The sequence below is a fragment of the Salvia hispanica genome, chromosome 6 (assembly GCF_023119035.1).
Source record: "Salvia hispanica cultivar TCC Black 2014 chromosome 6, UniMelb_Shisp_WGS_1.0, whole genome shotgun sequence".
In the NCBI taxonomy this organism is placed as follows: Eukaryota; Viridiplantae; Streptophyta; class Magnoliopsida; order Lamiales; family Lamiaceae; genus Salvia; species Salvia hispanica.
Window position 1 is genome coordinate 30424648 of NC_062970.1, and position 17983 is coordinate 30442630.

The 17983-nt window shown below is 33.0% G+C and overlaps 3 protein-coding genes across 4 annotated transcripts; 1 reads left to right on the forward strand and 2 right to left on the reverse strand.

The window, feature by feature from the left end:
* Positions 1 to 438: 438 nt before the first annotated feature.
* On the reverse strand, positions 439 to 3077 carry LOC125193199. The gene is made up of 8 exons (XM_048090955.1): positions 2632 to 3077; positions 2456 to 2541; positions 1526 to 1604; positions 1389 to 1448; positions 1151 to 1272; positions 978 to 1049; positions 750 to 860; positions 439 to 647 (listed from the first exon to the last, which is right to left on the reverse strand). Exons 1-7 carry the CDS (start codon positions 2926 to 2928, stop codon positions 758 to 760), a joined length of 819 nt encoding a protein of 272 aa, XP_047946912.1. The 5' UTR covers positions 2929 to 3077; the 3' UTR covers positions 439 to 647; positions 750 to 757.
* Positions 3078 to 4015: 938 nt separating this feature from the next.
* Positions 4016 to 6817, reverse strand: LOC125193005. Of its 2 annotated transcripts, XM_048090704.1 has the most exons (7): positions 6627 to 6817; positions 6442 to 6503; positions 6267 to 6350; positions 5423 to 5477; positions 4881 to 5016; positions 4475 to 4525; positions 4016 to 4374 (listed from the first exon to the last, which is right to left on the reverse strand). In XM_048090704.1, the coding sequence occupies exons 1-7, from the start codon at positions 6733 to 6735 to the stop codon at positions 4275 to 4277; spliced, it is 597 nt and encodes a 198-aa protein (XP_047946661.1). In that variant the 5' UTR covers positions 6736 to 6817; the 3' UTR covers positions 4016 to 4274. The 2 variants fall into 2 exon arrangements, with proteins under 2 accessions (XP_047946661.1, XP_047946662.1); XM_048090705.1 differs by lacking the exon at positions 6267 to 6350.
* A 1597-nt stretch (positions 6818 to 8414) lies between these two features.
* LOC125196649 (meiotic nuclear division protein 1 homolog) lies at positions 8415 to 11919 on the forward strand. Its single transcript, XM_048095245.1, has 10 exons — positions 8415 to 8536; positions 9248 to 9328; positions 10355 to 10471; positions 10621 to 10659; positions 10744 to 10851; positions 10930 to 10992; positions 11071 to 11122; positions 11256 to 11300; positions 11418 to 11497; positions 11636 to 11919. The coding sequence occupies exons 1-10, from the start codon at positions 8534 to 8536 to the stop codon at positions 11720 to 11722; spliced, it is 675 nt and encodes a 224-aa protein (XP_047951202.1). The 5' UTR covers positions 8415 to 8533; the 3' UTR covers positions 11723 to 11919.
* The last annotated feature ends 6064 nt before the right edge of the window (positions 11920 to 17983 follow it).

Genomic DNA, 17983 nt, shown 5'->3' on the forward strand with positions numbered 1-17983 from the left:
AAACTCATTTATCTTTACTTTATTCCATCTCTCTTACTTTATTCTCTGCACTTAACACACAAGTGCCGAAAAGAAATGTCTTCACTACTACGAAACGGAGGGTGTATAACAATTAATTTTGGTGCCAAAACAAAAATATAAATCTATTTTTATTGTGAACAGAAGTACTCCTAGTAAAATACATCTTCCATTGTAATATACTCTATTCGTCCCACAAGAATATGCATTCTTTCTCTTTTTTTAGTCCATCCTAAAAAATATTCACTTTCTAATTTTGAAAACTCTTTTCTCAAATGAGGTGAGACCCATTTTCTACTAACAATACTTTAATTACTTTTTTTCTCTACCTTTCTCTTACTTTACCAATTTTACATAAAAATCCGTGCCGAAACCAAAGTGCATATTCTTTGAGAACGGAGTATGTGATTGGTATCCTCGTTTGACCGTCTAAGTGATCAATTTCTCTTTTAGCAAAAAAACAATACTACTTAATCCACTATTATAGGGGCATTGATACAAGGACATTCAGTTGCATTCTTAGAAATGAAACATGACAAAATTTCCCTAAATCATGTAAAGCTTCTTCGCGGGAAAAGGGGCTATTTGAAATCCCAGCTGAGCTCTGTTGAAATGCCAAAGTGGCAAAACTGGATAATAATGTAAGAGAGTTAGGCTCAAAATCATCAACTATACTACACATGGTAGGTAGTTAAATATAAAATCTCACAGAAAAACTAAAAGATATATACCGATTTTTCTAGATCTTGTGAACATTGTATCCTACATCCTCAGATTTCAAGTTTTCCTCCCATCCCTCAAATTCAGATCCACCAAACATCACCTGTTTAATCCCGACATAACTGTCATTCAAGTCAAAGTGGTCAGAGACGAAAATACTATGAAGCAATTTATCATCTGTTTTCTGGTGATACTCGTAGAGCAAGACTGAAAAGAAAAGAGAGAGATTTGTGTCTTACTCAGAGCTTAATTGTGTTAGAGCATTAATCAAAATATCCAAGAGTAATGGTTCCACGGTGCCAATATCAACCCTGTCAGTAAATACTAACTAAATAAGCAAAAATACATTGTATTGGATCTTTTCAGAGACACATTCCAACCCCTAAATAATTTATAAGATCAAATACTTTACCATATTCGAGCTAAGTTATGCTGGACCTCAAGGTCGCCTATATTGTAAAATGTTGTTGGACTCACATTTGCTCCTTGAATAGCATCGTAACTTGGTCTCATGTCCAAAGGAGCTTGTGATAGCTGTAAAAAACAGAGCAAGAAATCAACTAATTATAGGAATAGGAATCTGTGGTTTTGCAATTCTCCAATGTTTGTTCACGCTAGATGTAAAGAAATGTGTGTTGAAGGATCTTTACCTGCATATTCATAGAGTTGCAACCACCAAGTCTTCCAATAATGTGCCATGATCGAATGGTCTGAATACAAGTTCATTCAAGAATAAATAACTTGGATTAAGTGCCTAAATTAATGGAATTGGGTGACAGACACTCACATCGCTGATCAGGGAAATATCTTGCTCAAGTGGTGCATTATAGAATTCCAACCATATATACGAATTTGAGAAATCAAATCTGGCCAAATGATCCAGGAAATGGGTCACTTAACCAATGTACTTGAAAGGTGATCTTAGACTTTTCATATATTGACAACAAGAAGACGGTTATGTGTCTTCCATGAAAAAGGACACCAAAATCTTAGAAAGATAGTGACAAGTAAATCGAGTCACAATAATCTCTAGCTAAAAATTTAGGACTTTGATCTCCAGTACAATGTAATAACACAGGATGCAATATATAAAACATAAAGAGGTAATACTGTTACTTTAAGACATCAGAATGAGATAGTTGCAACTTACATCTTTTATTCATATTTAGCAATGTCTGCCATACCATTTAGTATGTATAACTATGAAAACAAGTGCCTCCCATACCCATCATAAGTTATCCTGATATTCACTGGGACTAAGATATCTTGATGTGTGCCCCAAATGAGAAAAATAGTGTGTAAGTAATGCAAACCAAATTCCTACGGAATCAAAACCCAAAGTGCAGATAATGCAAACTAGTATAGGTCAGGCGAACAGAATCTCTAAATAACGTGGCCAACAATCAGCCGACATATGCATCTGTAATGCTCAACGTCAACAATCATGCCAACTGAATATCCAAACAAGTAGCTCAGATATATCCGAATTAACTAAGTTTTTCCTTCATTTAAAGTGAATTTGAGATGAGCTCTTCAAGATTTAGAACGGATTAGGATGAATAAATGGCTGCATATTATCATCATAATCTTAACCTAACACTTGTAAGTTTTAGAAATGGGAAACAAAAGGCGAGTTTCAACTGTCTGGATAAGCTAAGCTCGTACACAAAACAGAAAATTGCATTCAAACTTGGTATACAAATGCGAGTCCACTTACTTGTTAAAATGCACCTTCATTGGGTTTGGTGAGCCAGTTTTGGTGTGCAGTATTTTGTTCCTTTTCTTCCTCAACCTCTCCTCCATCTTTCCAATAAAATACAATTACATACACCATACATAAAATTAAGCTGAAATTGAATTAAATGAACCCCAATTTTATATCCAAAAAATGACCTTGGACTTAGCTTTATCCGGATCATCGAGGCAGGAGCCCATAATCTCGGCGAACTCAGGGTCTTTATCGTAATCATTTTCCTCGCCTTGTCGACCACCAAACCCGCCTCCAGCCCAAGACACATCGATGGCTTCTTCATCATCTCGGCCACCAAATCCGTTTGTTTCGTGTTGGGAGTGGGGAGTCTTGGTCCTCAGCCGCGAATAAAAGCCGGCATGATGAGGCGGTTTGGCGCGTCGGAAGGGGAGGATTTTGTTTGGCGGAAGAGCGGTGAAACAGGGTTGGAGGATAAGCATGAGGGATATGTTGAAATTGAATGCGTTTGAGGAGTGGTGGAGACGAGTTTAGCGGAAGAATTGCAAGATTATCAGTCGGCCATTGAAGGAGTGAAGAAGATATGCAGATTAAATCACCTCTTCCTATGAATATCTTTTACTTGCTTCATAAAAATATTTAAATTAACAAGAGTGTTAAGATATCTAAAATTCTGTATCCATTTTATTAGGTAACCGATTATTTCATAATTAGTGTAAACACATTAAGCTTCAATTTCATAAAATTAATTATGTCAATAATAAGGTACTCCTATTACAATTCAACCTAATCTAAAACACATAACAAAATATACTAAATGAGACTGGGTGACATCTCTCATAATAAAACTACAATGAATTATAAAAGCCCAATTGATATACAAAAATGAATAGGACTAAGTACGTATCATCATACTCCCTCCTTACGCCAAAAATAGACATAGTCATAAGGTCCACATTATTAATACTCCTTCCATCCTACATAATTTTATCCAGTATTTCATTTTGGATCGTCCCACATAATTTTACACACTTCACTTTTACCATTTTTGGTAGTGGACCTCATATCCCACTAACTCATTCCTACTCATATTTTATTATAAAATTAATACTTTAAAAGTAAGACCCACATCTCACCAACTTTTTCAACTCACTTTCCTTTAAATTTCTTAAAACCCGTGTCGGGTCAAAGTGAATAAAATTATGTGGGACGGAGGGAGTAATATTTAAATGTTTAAAACTTTTTATATTTAGATATAGTCTAATTTTACTAGACGATCCAAAATAGTAAATCTTGTCTATTTTTTGTGGACAAAGGGAATAGTATACAGATAAGAAAGGCAATGAGGTTGAAATAGGAGTAGGCAATGCAGTGCCCATAGACATGGAGTACTATAGTACCACAACCACTCTCAACTAGTATTAGTAAACCACTTGTTCCAACGATCGATTACCACATGGTCCACATCTACTATCCAAAATGGTTAAAAGTATAGCAAAGTCATCCAGATAAATGAAATCCTCATCACATGAATGTCAATATATAAGTGTAAGACAATTATACTGCATATGATTGAACTGCCAACCTGATATTCTGATCATAAGCAAAAATTGTGATATGTACAATATCAAATCAACTAGCAATGTAGGCCACTATATACTTCATCTCAAAATCGTATATTGCACAGCTAAAACATGCATGGATCTCAAATAGAAACAAAGGCCCTCTTGTTAAAGCAATAACTTGCTCATCCATGGATCAAGCACAAGCCAAGAACAGTGGCAAGCCCTGTACATAGGAGATCCTTCTGTAGGTAGAGCAAACAAATTTAGTAAGCCTTGTAAGCATACATATATCCTCGAAGTTTCCTGACTTCTTCAGATGACCCATTGAGTAAACTATCCACATATAGGCATACTCCAGCTCCACTGAAAGGGTTCAAAGCGATGCTTTCAGTTAGCAAAAATGCAAGCATGAAGCAACTAAACTTTATTCAGAAAAAATTGGAAACTGTGAATTAGGGTCTACCATAATGGCGCCAAAGGAACCCACATGATTTCCCATCTAAACTTTGCCAACCTGCGTGAGAGACATAAATCTAACATTGGAAAGTGAAATCATACAACAGAAAAAGGACTCTCCAACATGTTCTTTAGTTTTACGACCAAGTCATTTTATGTTCTCATTCACTAGCAGAGTAATAAAATCTTGAAGTTATGACCCAACGCCAATTCATAAAAGAAATGGATGGACGAATAATAGAGTAGCTTGGGGCAAGTGTGCTGGTTTATAGCTTTTCAAAATTGAATATAAGACACATAATCAATACACTTCCTAGAAATAATAACTAGAGTAGATAAATTCCACAATTCCTCATCCAAAAATGAGTTAAATATATAGCAAAAGGAATTCACGGCATATATTAACAGCTCACCTCAGCATGTGGTGCAACCAGAAGATCGCCAATAATGTACCAGGTAGAAAAGAGTACCAAAGCCAAAGGTGATGGCGCTTTGAGTGATGCATAAGGCCAGTGATGATCATCAAACATGTGATAACAGCTACCAGCTCTGGAACATAGTTTCAATCAAACAGAGTGTGGCAAGATTTCGAATTAATACTAGTATACAAAACATAAGTTGGTACTTGAAACAAAACACCAGTTTCATTAGTTAACTTATTTCCAATGGTTGAAAGGTGTTGTGAATTAAAAAAAGTATTCTCCAACTTGAAACTTATCACAGTGTAGAAGTAGCCTTCTACATATAAACAAGTGTTTTGGTAAATCAATGACCATTGGGTGGCCTCGAGAAACCACTATAGTCGGGAACGGGTAAAAGCTTGCACAGCTCATCTAGACATCTCCCCATTCTATATGAATATCCATCCAATCATGTAAAGTGGTCAAATAGCATGCTTATCGTGGATACAAAAAAGAGCAGACAGAGATCAAATAGAGAAGATGAGAATGCAAACCTGCAAATACAATGCTCCCTGAGTCAATCTCATACATGAAGTAAGCATGATACTGCTGCAAATGGGAAAAAATAACAACATGAAAAAAAGGCATAAACCCTTGTGCTTGTTTGGTAGCCTAGATAAGACCAAGATATATGAGTTATACGGATTATTTGGCTGTTTGGTAGATAAAATAAGACCATGTTAGGCTATCAAAGCCCATCTCGGCCCGCTGAGGCACGGAGCGAATTAGTTCAAAAGGGTGGATGATTTAACAGGCCAAAAGAGTGATAGCATATCCTTATCTTAAAGCTCATCTTAATTAATTATCTAGTGCTAATTTAACATGCCTACCAAACATGCACTTAATTTGCTTCGTATAAGTTTAGCTCAATGTCTTCAAGTTTACAGTGCTCATCCAGAAATGGGGTAGCATCACCCATCACTGTAGCATTAATCACATACTGCTATAAATGGGACCCACATGAAGGTTTTTCACTCATACCATACCAGAGTCAATAATCCCCAAGATAGAATTTTAGACGTCCCATATTTACTGCTATAAAGTCAAACACTCAGATCTTCATGCTTCGGACAAAATCAACTGAAAAGTGCAGATTAACATTATTATTTCCCCTAAAAGTTTCGAACAATTTTAATTGATGGTTAGAATGTAGTAGCAAATAAATATACTTTCCATGTTTTCTTAATGTTATTTAAATTATGTCTGGCGGCATAGAGTCCTCCTTGAAATGGAAAATACAAATATTCTTATTCAAATACACGCAGCTAGTAAATGAATGTTAAAGGAATAGATAAATAAACACGGTTGCGGTGGGAGATCAAATGATAGAAAACATACCAAATCCCATGGAGAAAAGGCCTGTTGATACATTGAATAAACCAGGAAAATCATGTAACAGAAAAGCAGTCCGGCAAACACACTCTACAGCAATATCAGATGAGGGGAAAACAAACAATTAATTCAACCCAATTAAGAGTAATGTTATCATGTGTTGAAGATTTTAGGCACAAACCCTCCATAGAAGAGACTGTTGGGCGTGAATCTTCTCCAGGGACCGGACCAATTCCTCTTGCTCTGCACACACACACGCATACGACATTCATCAATCTAAGCAACTTAAATCAAATTGTAATTCACTAATAGACTCCAATCCAAATTCGAAACAAATGAAAAGAGAATCTGCAAACAGAAAATCACCTTGGATGTCAATCGGACGGGAGTCGTCCCGAGTTGGAAGCGAGTAGTCGTCGTCGCCGTCGACATCCCCCGCCGATTTTCTCAATGTTCTCGCGAGCTTCTGCATCATTCCTCTGAATTAGTACTTCTCTTTCTGATTGTAGGATATATAATTGGCGTTTGAAAAATTCTCTGATTTCTTCGATTTCTGGATTTCCTAATTTTGTTTATTCGAATATATGGAATAAAATTATTAATATATTGACAAGTCAAATTTTAGTAGCAGAATTGGATTCCGCTTATTGAGAATGTGACTAAACTCCAATGTTTTAAAAATTGGATCGGCCGGTGAACCGATGAGGCTTCTGGTTCACGGTTCAACCGGTACAATCATTGGTCGAACCATTTTATCTTATAAATATAAAATAAAATATACTTTTACAAAATATATTAAATTTAATGAATAATAAATTATACTAGTAATTAACAGTGATATATAACTAAAACATATATTAAACATTCTAAGTAAACTAAATATTAAGAATATTTAAAATAAGTGAATGGTAAAATTTAAATAGTTATTAAATGAGTAAAGGTCATTTTTTGTCCTTAACATATGACGATTTTTTGATTTTGGTCCATAACATTATCTTTTGAATTATTTGGTCTTTAACAAATAAATATCGGTCATATTTGGTTCGAAATGGACGGAGCTGTTAAAAATTAACGGTCAACGAATTTTAAATCAATTTTGACCGGATTAAGAGTTTTAAAAATTAGAACTTTTTTTCTTTTTCAAATAAATTCTATTTTTTTAAAAATTATTTTTATTAAAAGGAATTGCTTGTATCATTTAAAAACCCTAGAATAAGTTTACATTCTTATTCTTTTTTCATCTTCTTCATCGTTTCTTTTGGAGACAAAACCCTAGTTCTTGGAAGAACATCAAGTAGCCCCAACTCGCCAACCATGGACAGTTCGAACTACAGCAGAGAGACCGGTGGGAGTGGCGGTGGACGTGACCTCCGATTCAGGTGCGAATTTGGCCATCGCAAGAATCGGGCTTCACTCTGAATCGTCAACACCCATGGAAAACCAACAAGGGGGAAGCTATACTTCCTCCTCCTCTCAAACGTCCACTTATTATCACGAGGATTGCCGCGTTCGTACCAACTCATGGAAAACTAGGGTTTTTCGCGAGATCTAGGGTTGAATCGACGGTTGATTTGTATGTAAATCGCCGCCGCGAACTACGGTGGAATCGCCGGCGAGAACCTCACTTCGATTCGCCGGCGAAAACTAGGTTTTTTTTGCCGGTGTGCAAAGTGAGAGAGATTGGGAGATGGACGCGATTTCGCGATTGAGAGAGATTGGGAGATTTCGTGATTTCATTTTCTTTTGTTATATTATTTTTATGTTTAATTTAATTTTGTAATAGTTATTATTATTATTTGTAGTTTTTTAGATTTAGGTTAATTAGATATTAGACATTAATTAAACATAATTAAAACTCTTAATCCGGTCAAAATTGATTTAAAATTCGTTGACCATTAATTTTTAACAGCTCCGTCCATTTCGGATCAAATGTGATCGATTTTTATTTGTTAAGGATCAAATAATTCAAAAGATAATGTTATGGACCAAAAAAAAAAATCGCGATATGTCAAAGACCAAAAGGGACTTTAGTCTTTAATTTATAGAAATATGTTTAATTAATTTACTTATTTCAAGAAATTAGTAACAATCATATTCGTACTACAACTTACAACAAAATAGAGAGTGTAAAATGGGGTGGAGTTAAAAATGGATTTGTCGCGCCAAACTATATATGGAGAGGCGTAAAAGCGCGAAACCCCAAATCCATCGGCTTCCACACTACTCGTGTGCTGCTTTCTGCTTTACGGCCTCCATCTCTTCATCGTTTCACGATGGTACACCCTTCGCTTTTCGTTTTTTCCATTTTTAAGATCTACTATTAGTTATTGTTTCGGTTTATCTGCTCATTTGACGGATTTTTGCTATTTACTTTGAGAAATCGCCAATTTATCTGCCATTTTGTTTCCACATTTGAGAATTATTGTTTCGCCTAGGTTTGTAAGTTGCAGTAGGCTTGTGTTTATCAGTTTTCAGTGACTGTATATTGGATGGTAATTGGTCCGGAGGTTGAGAATTGGACTGGCTTTTTAATTTTGGTACAGACTTGTGAGTATTAAGGATCATATTAAACACTGATGTTATTTGTTAAATTGTATTTTGGTGTGTTTCCTAGACTCGATGCATAATAATTTGGTAAAATTGTTTGATCATTGTTCCTGATTCTTTACATTCTGCAAATCTCCACCACTTTTGTATTATGTTCTGTTATCTGTATCTTGATATTCAAGGCAAACTACTCAGGAAACTTATCATGCAACTGGGACATTATAAATAACGTATGACAAATTTGATATATTCAGCATGTTTCTGATGCATATTTGGGATTCAGATCTCAATGTATCTATTGGCTTATGTGTTAAAATTGGTTATATCTTCTACTCCTGATACTTATTGATTCTGTTTTATTACTTTGTATTTCCATCTATATCATAGTAGAGCAGTTGCAGCCCTTCCATAATTCTAACGTTTGTTTTGGTTATGTGCAGTCAAAGAAAAGAGGGCTCTCTTTGGAGGAGAAACGTGAGAAAATGTTACAGATTTTCTATGACTCTCAGGACTTCTTTCTCGTAAGAATCTCAACCAGTGTGCTCATATTGTGTTAATTTCTAATGTCATTCATGTCTTGAATCATCCAATTCGTTTCCAATGGTTCTTCTCTATCTACCAATTCTACCCAGGGGATTGCTACCTTTAAACATTTAGCTTCTATGCATTTGCAAACTAGCATCAACATTATGATTTTTTTCCTCACGTGCGTAGTCATCAAGATGACGTAATGACTAGTGCTTCCTGAGTTTATGATCATATTTGTTAATTGTTATAAAGGAGCTCTATTCAACTCTGTCATTATCTTTAGTACTATTGTAACATTATGGTTCCACATCAACTAATGATATGGTAAAGTAAAATGGGATGTCACTTCCCCTTTCTGAAAGTGAGAACCATTATGTGTGCCTATGTAACGAATATAATAAATTAAACTAATAACCTGTATACATTTTCAGCCAGCTTCTAGTAGATTCTAGGAAATATTATCTGCTTCTGTTCCATATATGTAAATTGAAACTATCACAAGTAGATAGCCTGTGCATATAACACAATCTGGGATAGGAAAGGCATCAAAATAGTTCACTCCACTAGGGACTCATGTTTGCTCCTGCTATTAATTTGAATAATGGAACCTTGTTCCATACTTCTATTCAGAGGTTGCGACTTGCTTCTTTTCATTGTAGTTCTCTTAGATTTTGCTTCTAAATTATCTTGCTGTATGCAGATTGAAGAGCTCATGGTTTAGTTCTAACATGACTATTATCAAAATATATAGACTTGGTATTGAACTGGGTGCTTATCTAAAAAATTTAATGCACTTGAAAAACTTGCGTATAACCAACAGTTGGTGTGACAACCCACTATCTTCTGCTGATTACTTCATATCCCAGGACGTATTACACATTTTGTTTCTCAGTCACAATTTCCCTTAAGAAGTAGGTCTATTTATTGAAATTGATCCACAAGATATAAATGTTTTCATTTTTGTAAGTTCTACTCGCTAACTTGCTAAGACCACTGCTTGTTTCTGAAATTTTTTATAGCTGAAGGAACTCGAGAAATCGGGCCCCAAAAAGGGTGTGATTATGCAGTCAGTGAAAGATGTTGTCCAAAGTTTAGTAGACGACGACCTTGTTTTCAAAGACAAGATTGGAACATCTGTGAGTATCATTATTGAGATGGATAATATAAAGCTTCTTACTTTTATCTTGCATGAAATGGTTATGCATAATATGTTCTTCATGTGACATTGTGCTTTAAGTTATGTAGATATCCTCTCTAATTTTCATTGTACTTCCAATCTTTTCAGGTATATTTTTGGAGTCTTCCTAGCTGTGCTGGTAACCAGGTTGTTTGATAGTTAAGTTCATATACTGAATCAGAATGAGATTTAAGCCAATTTTGATTGAAACAATCTGTGAGTTTGCTCCAGTTAAGAAATATACAGAAAAAGCTTGACGCTGATCTCCAGAGTAGTGAAAGACGATATGCAGAACTTAATGAACAGTACAATGTTTTGAAGAAGGGACGAGAGGAATCTGTAAGTACATCATCTGCAGAGCTTTTACTGATTACATTAGTTGATTAACAGTGTTTCACAAGCTTCTCACTCTATTAGGATGAAAGGGAGAAGGCTCTTTCTGAACTTAAAGCTATTGAGAAGAAATATAAAGAGCTCAAGGTTAAATACCGTATCTTCTTGTGAAATGCATTCTGTTATAAAATATTGATCTCTGAAGTTCCTGCCCTTGTTCTTCAGGATGAAATTTCACAGTACGCAGACAATGATCCAGCTACATTTGAAGCAATGAGTAAGTTTTTTCATCATTTCTGTTTCAAAATTCCTGTTTTTCCTAAACTCTGTTAGCGGTGGATCTTTCACCTCTTCATGGTTCTCTTGGACTAAATTATTTACATATTCTTACGTCTTTTGTTCTCCTGCAGAGCAAGCCACAGAGGTAGCTCTTGCAGCGGCTAATAGATGGACAGGTTCTTGTATATAATTGAATTCATATTCTGTTCCTTCAAAGTTCCAATAAATTTTTGCTCATTATGTAATTTTCGTTTCTCTTGTTTCCCTGTCCGTTACATGTCATGCTTTTGCAGATAACATCTTCACACTGCGACAATGGTGCTCAAAAAACTTTCCTCAGGCAACAGAACAACTCGAGCAACTTTACAATGAGGTACATAGCTATACTCAAGCTTGATTGCAATTAGATCTTTTGAGATTGTGGAAGAACTAGGCAAAAGAATTAGATCCTAGGATTAGCATCCTTCCATGTTAAGTAATATTTGATTGTGCTTGTCATTATGTTGAATAGGTCGGAATAACTGATGACTTTGACTATGTGGAGTTACCTCCACCTGTTCCAGTTTGCTCTAACCGTGAAACTGAGGGGAACGTTTGAGCTTTGTAGCTTGAGGTGAGAAAGCAGCACACAGTACATATTGAAAATCAAGGGGATTTTAAGAAGCTGGCTTTCTTGACTCTTTATAAAGATTGGCTCTTAATGCTTATATACTTGATAGTGACAGTGATATAATGTTAATTGCAGCATGAACTGCCAATTTCCCCATTTTTAGTTTTGAAAATATATTGGTGACATCTTGTCAACTTAGCAACTTTTGCTGCGCGCATATATCAAAAAATTGAAGAGGAAAAAAACTCTGGCGTGGACTTCTGCACTAATATTGATGAATTCTGTCAGGGTTTTATAATTCACCGTTAAGCTTTGTTAATGCACAATTAGAATTTATTAAGAGGTGATACGTCTTAAACCACAATTATAGTTTATCTGTTATAATTAGGATTTAATCATGATAGAGTGTATCATAAATTCATAATGCACAAAAATGTGCCTACCATATTCGGTATATCTTTTGGGTTCGGGTCCATTCCATCAATAGTTGTTGTCGGCCATACCCAATTTCCAGCTATGAAAAAACGTTAGAAAGAATGAAGAAAACAGGATTACAATCTATGAGAGGTGTGGTGTGCTATGGATCATCTTTCAGCTCATTCCTCTCCAATATCATACTATATTGGAATAATTCAATATATATATATCAAAATTACAATTAAATGCCTATGCCTAATTTATCATTTGACTCGTTTCGTTGCAATACGTTCACAATACATTTATTTTATGTTGAGTTAGTTTAATGCAGTCGAGGTGGGCATATATTACAATGATGATCGACGATGACATTCAACAGGACTTTACTGAAGGTGAGATGCCATTTTACAAAAAGAAAATGATTTAGTTGGAAAAATGATCATCAATAATAGAACATCATGTGGTAGGTGGTTTGTTTTCTATTACATGTAATAAAAAATATTATTTGTCAATATTTATTATACTACTAGTACAAAATAAATATGATTATAGTACAGTGAATCATAATTAATACTCCCTCTGTCCTATTAGAAATGAAACGTTTGCTTTTTCACACATATTTTGAAAAAATAATAATAAATAGTTAAAGTGGAGAAAAAATAAAGTAAAAAAGAAAATAATATGAAGGGGACTCTCCTCTACATTATTCTCTCTCTTACTTTATTTTTTCACCACTTTAGTTATTTATTATAATTTTTCCAAAACAAGTGCGCAAAAATAAACGTTGCATTTTTAATGGGACGGAGGGAGTACTACTTTAATGGAGTATCAATTTATAAGGAACGAAGTTTTAAAAAAATTATACTCCAATAATGGATTCATTAATTTTAGGGATATCAATGCAACACGTAAGTGGTAGGCTGACTTAAATAAACGGTTAAATTTATATGGAGTTTTGAAATTTCTAGTCCGATAAAAGTAAAACCTAATTAGCCTGCAATCCAAGTAGGTTGACCTGGAACCAGATGGGCTGACCCGGTGAATTAGACCTAGGTGCAACTATTTTATATTGTTTCATCTATTTGACACTTAATTCAACACTTCAGTAGTGATTTTTATAATATAAGTAACCTTCAATTTTATTATTAGATATACATATACTCTCTCCATCCCATAAAAAAAAGGGACATTTGGAATAGAAACAAGAATTAGTGCATATTTGGTAGAGGGAGGGAGAGAGAGGAAGAGCATAATTGTTGAAATAATGTTAGTGCATAGTGAGATCCAAATTATTAATAGTGTTTAATCGCGGCCTAGTGATATAAGTTGTAAATAAATTGATGTATATGGATAATGAGTTGGGGAGAACTTTCCATAAATATAAATAAGCTCTTTTTGTAGGACGGACAAAAAAGAAAAATATCCATATTTTTATGGGACAAAGAGAGTATTAGATTATTATTAATATGATGATAGATAAACAAATTAGAAAATTCAAATTCACTATAAGAAATATTTTATTAATTTTTAAAATATACTTTAAAATTTCTCAAAATATATTTATATTTTATTTTATCTATTCCAATCTTAAAGTAACTGGTATTGTTTGACTAATATTCTAATACTTCTATTCGGAAATAATTATTGTGTTGATATTGATAGACTTCAATTCATTATTACACACAATATATCGATCTGTATGTATCAATATATTGTTCTGACAATATCCATATATAGTATAATCTATATCGGTTTATCACTTTCCTATATCTATATAGTAAATAACAAATATAATTATAAGAAATTTTCAATATAAAACTACTGAGCCACTAATATATGAAATGTATTATCATAATGTGAATAACATATTACTGCTAGTATTGCAACAATGCAACATAACAGTACTATTAGATATAAGTACAAGAAATATGTGCATTTGATTATTGAAATATGATGTAATTTTAGGATATAGCATACCAACCTTAATTTTAAAGGACTATCATACCCTTTTCTATTTTAATTTGTCTAAAATATTATCACTTGTCATGCTTTGATACCATTGTTTCAATAAATTCAACGAATGATTTGAGATATTTTTATTTTTTATGCAAGTGATTTTCATTAGTACATACTCATATACTAATAAAATGGGTGTTTCCATGCATTGAAGAATTGGTCGTCTATTACTTCTTTTGTAATGTAAAAAACAAGAAAAGTTTTGTTATTTTATTTGAGACCAATGTTGCTTTCATGTTGTTGATACAAGGAGAAAGAAAGAGTCCAAGTTTTTACAACGAAAAATTAGTTGGTTTTTGTCAGCAATAAGCCTTTATTAGTTGTCCCCAACGGTCACTCAAATTCGAAATGCCAAATTATTCCGCACGTGTCGCATATCCCCACTAATTTCAATTTCATCCAACAGCTCTATCTTACCTGGAAACAGAACGTGCGACGCTCCTGAGCCGTACACGTGTCCACCATCGACGCTTCACAGCCCTTCAGAATCTGGAAAACAAAAATTTGACAGATGGAAAATGGTTCCTCCTTCATTTTCCATATAAATAAGCAGCTCCCTTCAATTCATTTCTCTCTTGTATACAAACAAGATTTATTCGTTGAGAAACAAAATTAAAAAGAAAAAGAAAAATGGAGGTTTTGAGATTGTACAGTGTGATGGTAATCGCTGCTTTAGTTTTGGCATTGATGGCTCCTTCAATTAATGCGCAGGCATCTGAGCCAGCACCTGCTCCTTCTAGCGACGGTCAGTCTTTTATTTTTTTATTTTTTATTTTTTATTTATATATAATCATGTACTAGTAATTATTTGTAAATGTTTTGACAATTGTATTTTGGTGATTTATGCAGGGGTTGCTATCGATCAAGGAATAGCATATGTGTTGATGCTTGTTGCTTTGGCTATTACATACATCATTCATTGATCCACGTCAATTGTGTGAAGAAATTTCAGTTTCTGGGTTTAGTTAGTGGATTGCATTTCTTCATTTCTGATTCTTGCTTCAAAGCTATATTCTTTTTGGAGTTTTTTATTTATCTCTGCCCATTTGTTAATTTTCTTGTTATTATAAATTCTTTTTTATCTTTCATCATCGGTACAGATTTGAGATTTGTGTGTAACCGTTGGATGAGATATGACTCTGATTCGGCAGAAGGGCCAACATATTTTAAACTAATAATTATTCATGCAAGCTGGGTTTATATTAATTGAAATGTTTTGTTCACTTGTCGATTAGTTGATTTGCCAAATATATTGTCATTATTCCCAAAAGTTTATTAAGTTAGTATACTGCATAAAAAATTGATACACCTATGAAATTACTTTGAAGCAATGTGTGGAACAGAGTATAAAGTAAAGAACAGAAACATTTCACATAACTCAATAATCTTCTTCTGTTTATATCGAATACACCTCTATAAATAAAAGAAGACACTTGTTTAATAAAGAATTGCTGTAATAACGTAAACAATTCTTCGAACGGTTCATCCAGAAAGGATTTTGATTCTTTATTAAAATAGAGCAAGTGTTCATGACAGAGTCATTATGCGATGTGTGGGACTATATACATAAATGTGTGGAATCAAATTAATAAGGAATCTGGTGATGTAACTGGTGGGCCAAGGAAATTTTTTGGGCTTTTTTTTGTTAGGTTGGGCTAGATAAAGGGTCCATTCAGTTCAAGAATTGGAATTGAATTTGAACTATTATAATCAGTTTCACATTCTTTGTTAAGTAAAAATGATACTATACATAATTGAATTTTGTAGGAATTGATATAAGTGTGTGCGGTGAGTGTAGTGCGTGAAAGTGCCTAATATTATGACTATTTAGAATTTTAATTCCCTACTTTTAATATGAAATTCAAATCATGGAATTGAATTATCAAATACAAATTTTTATAATTACTAAACAATGGATTTGGAATTGAAAGTGTTGATTTCAATTCTACGAGCTCAATTCTATGATATTGAACGGAACCTTAAGAATATATTCTTTTTACAAATAGTTGTATTATTTTCTGTAACTGAGTCCAATAATTTTAGCTGCCCCAAATTGCAAATTCAGTGTCTTATTCTTAAGAGTGAACTACATAAATGGTACCTGGTCTTTCACTTTCGCACGTAAATGGTACTTGATCTTTATTTTATACTCCCTCCGTCCCATAAAAGTTGAGTCGTATTCCTTTTTAGTCTGTCCCAACAAAGTTGAGTCCTTTTTTAACTAAAGACAAAACATCTAATCACTCTTACTTTATTCCATCATTCACTTTACTCTCTCTTATTTTTCCTACTTTTTTTCATCTCTCCTATTTATTTAATATAAATTCTTAATCTCCGTGTCCAAAAGTTTTATCTCAACTTTTATGGGACGGAGGGAGTATCATTTTTGGTACCTATAAATCACATTTTTGGTACCTGATGCAATTTTCTTTCCAAAATGCCCTTTAAGCAAATATATTTTCTCATTTATGTCATAAAGAGTATTTTGGACATCCATAAAATTAGTACCAAAAGTGATACTCCCTCCGTCCCACATTTGGAGTGACAATTAGTTATGGCACGAGTTTCAAGGAATTGGTGGAGTGTGTAATTAATGAAGTGAGAGGTGGAGTGTGTAATAAATGAAGTTAGTTGGTGGAAAGTGAGATGAATTGACTTTTAGATTTTGATTTATGTTTTGGTTTATTTTTGTGTATATAATGGCATTTGGGTGTAATTTGAGTGAATAATGGGGTAAAATGTTATGTGCAAATATGATAAATTCTAATTGTTACTCCAAATGTGGGACGGACTTTTATGGCAAAATGTCACTTCAAATCTGGGACGGAGGGAGTATTATAATATCTTCTTTCATTCTTCTCATTCTTTATACTATTATTATTAATCAATATTAATAATATTATTATTTTAATATTATAAATTAATAATTAATTCATTTTTAATATCGTTCAAATATACTTAAATATAATTATAGTTATCATTATATTTAATTATTATAATAATATTATTATTATAATACTAAAAACTGATAGTAATTAATAAATAATTGTAGTGTAATTTTATAAATTATGAATCACATAATATTATGTAATAATAATAATAATAATAATAATTATTATTATTATTATTATTATTATTTTATATTAAATTAGTAACTAAATAATATAGCCTTAATATAAATTTAACATTGTGAATTGCAATGATATAAAAAGTTGAATATTTTTAGTTAGGTGTTTCAACCTTAAAATGAGTATAAAATAATTTATTTAAAAATATTCAATTAATTTAATTATTTTAAATAATTAATTTAATTAGGTATTTTTTTTATTTATATTATGAATGCAATTAGATGTATGTATAAAACACTAAAAAGAAAGAAGAAAAAGAAGAAAAAAGATAAAAGAAGGAAGAAGAAACATAAATTAAGGAGAAAAAAGAAAAAGAAGAAAGGAAGATAAAATACTAAAAAAAAGAAGAAAATGAGAAAAAAGAAAGAAGAAGAAACTAAATAAGAAAAGGAGAAATAAGAAAGGAAGAAAAAATAATCACATATTTGGTACTATTTAATTGCAATTTCCAAAAATATTCCCCATGAAAAAAAATCACATATTTGGTACCTAGGGTTATTATCGTCATTGGGTACCAAAAACGATATAAAATAAAAATCAGGTACCATTTATTTGCAAAAGTGAAAGATCATGTACGATTTATGTAGTTCACTCTATTCTTAAATACGAATGTGTAACTATTCTTTACTTGTGTCTCCATACTTTTCGTAATTGATCACTCTTTAATTTAATTTCATACCACTAGTAC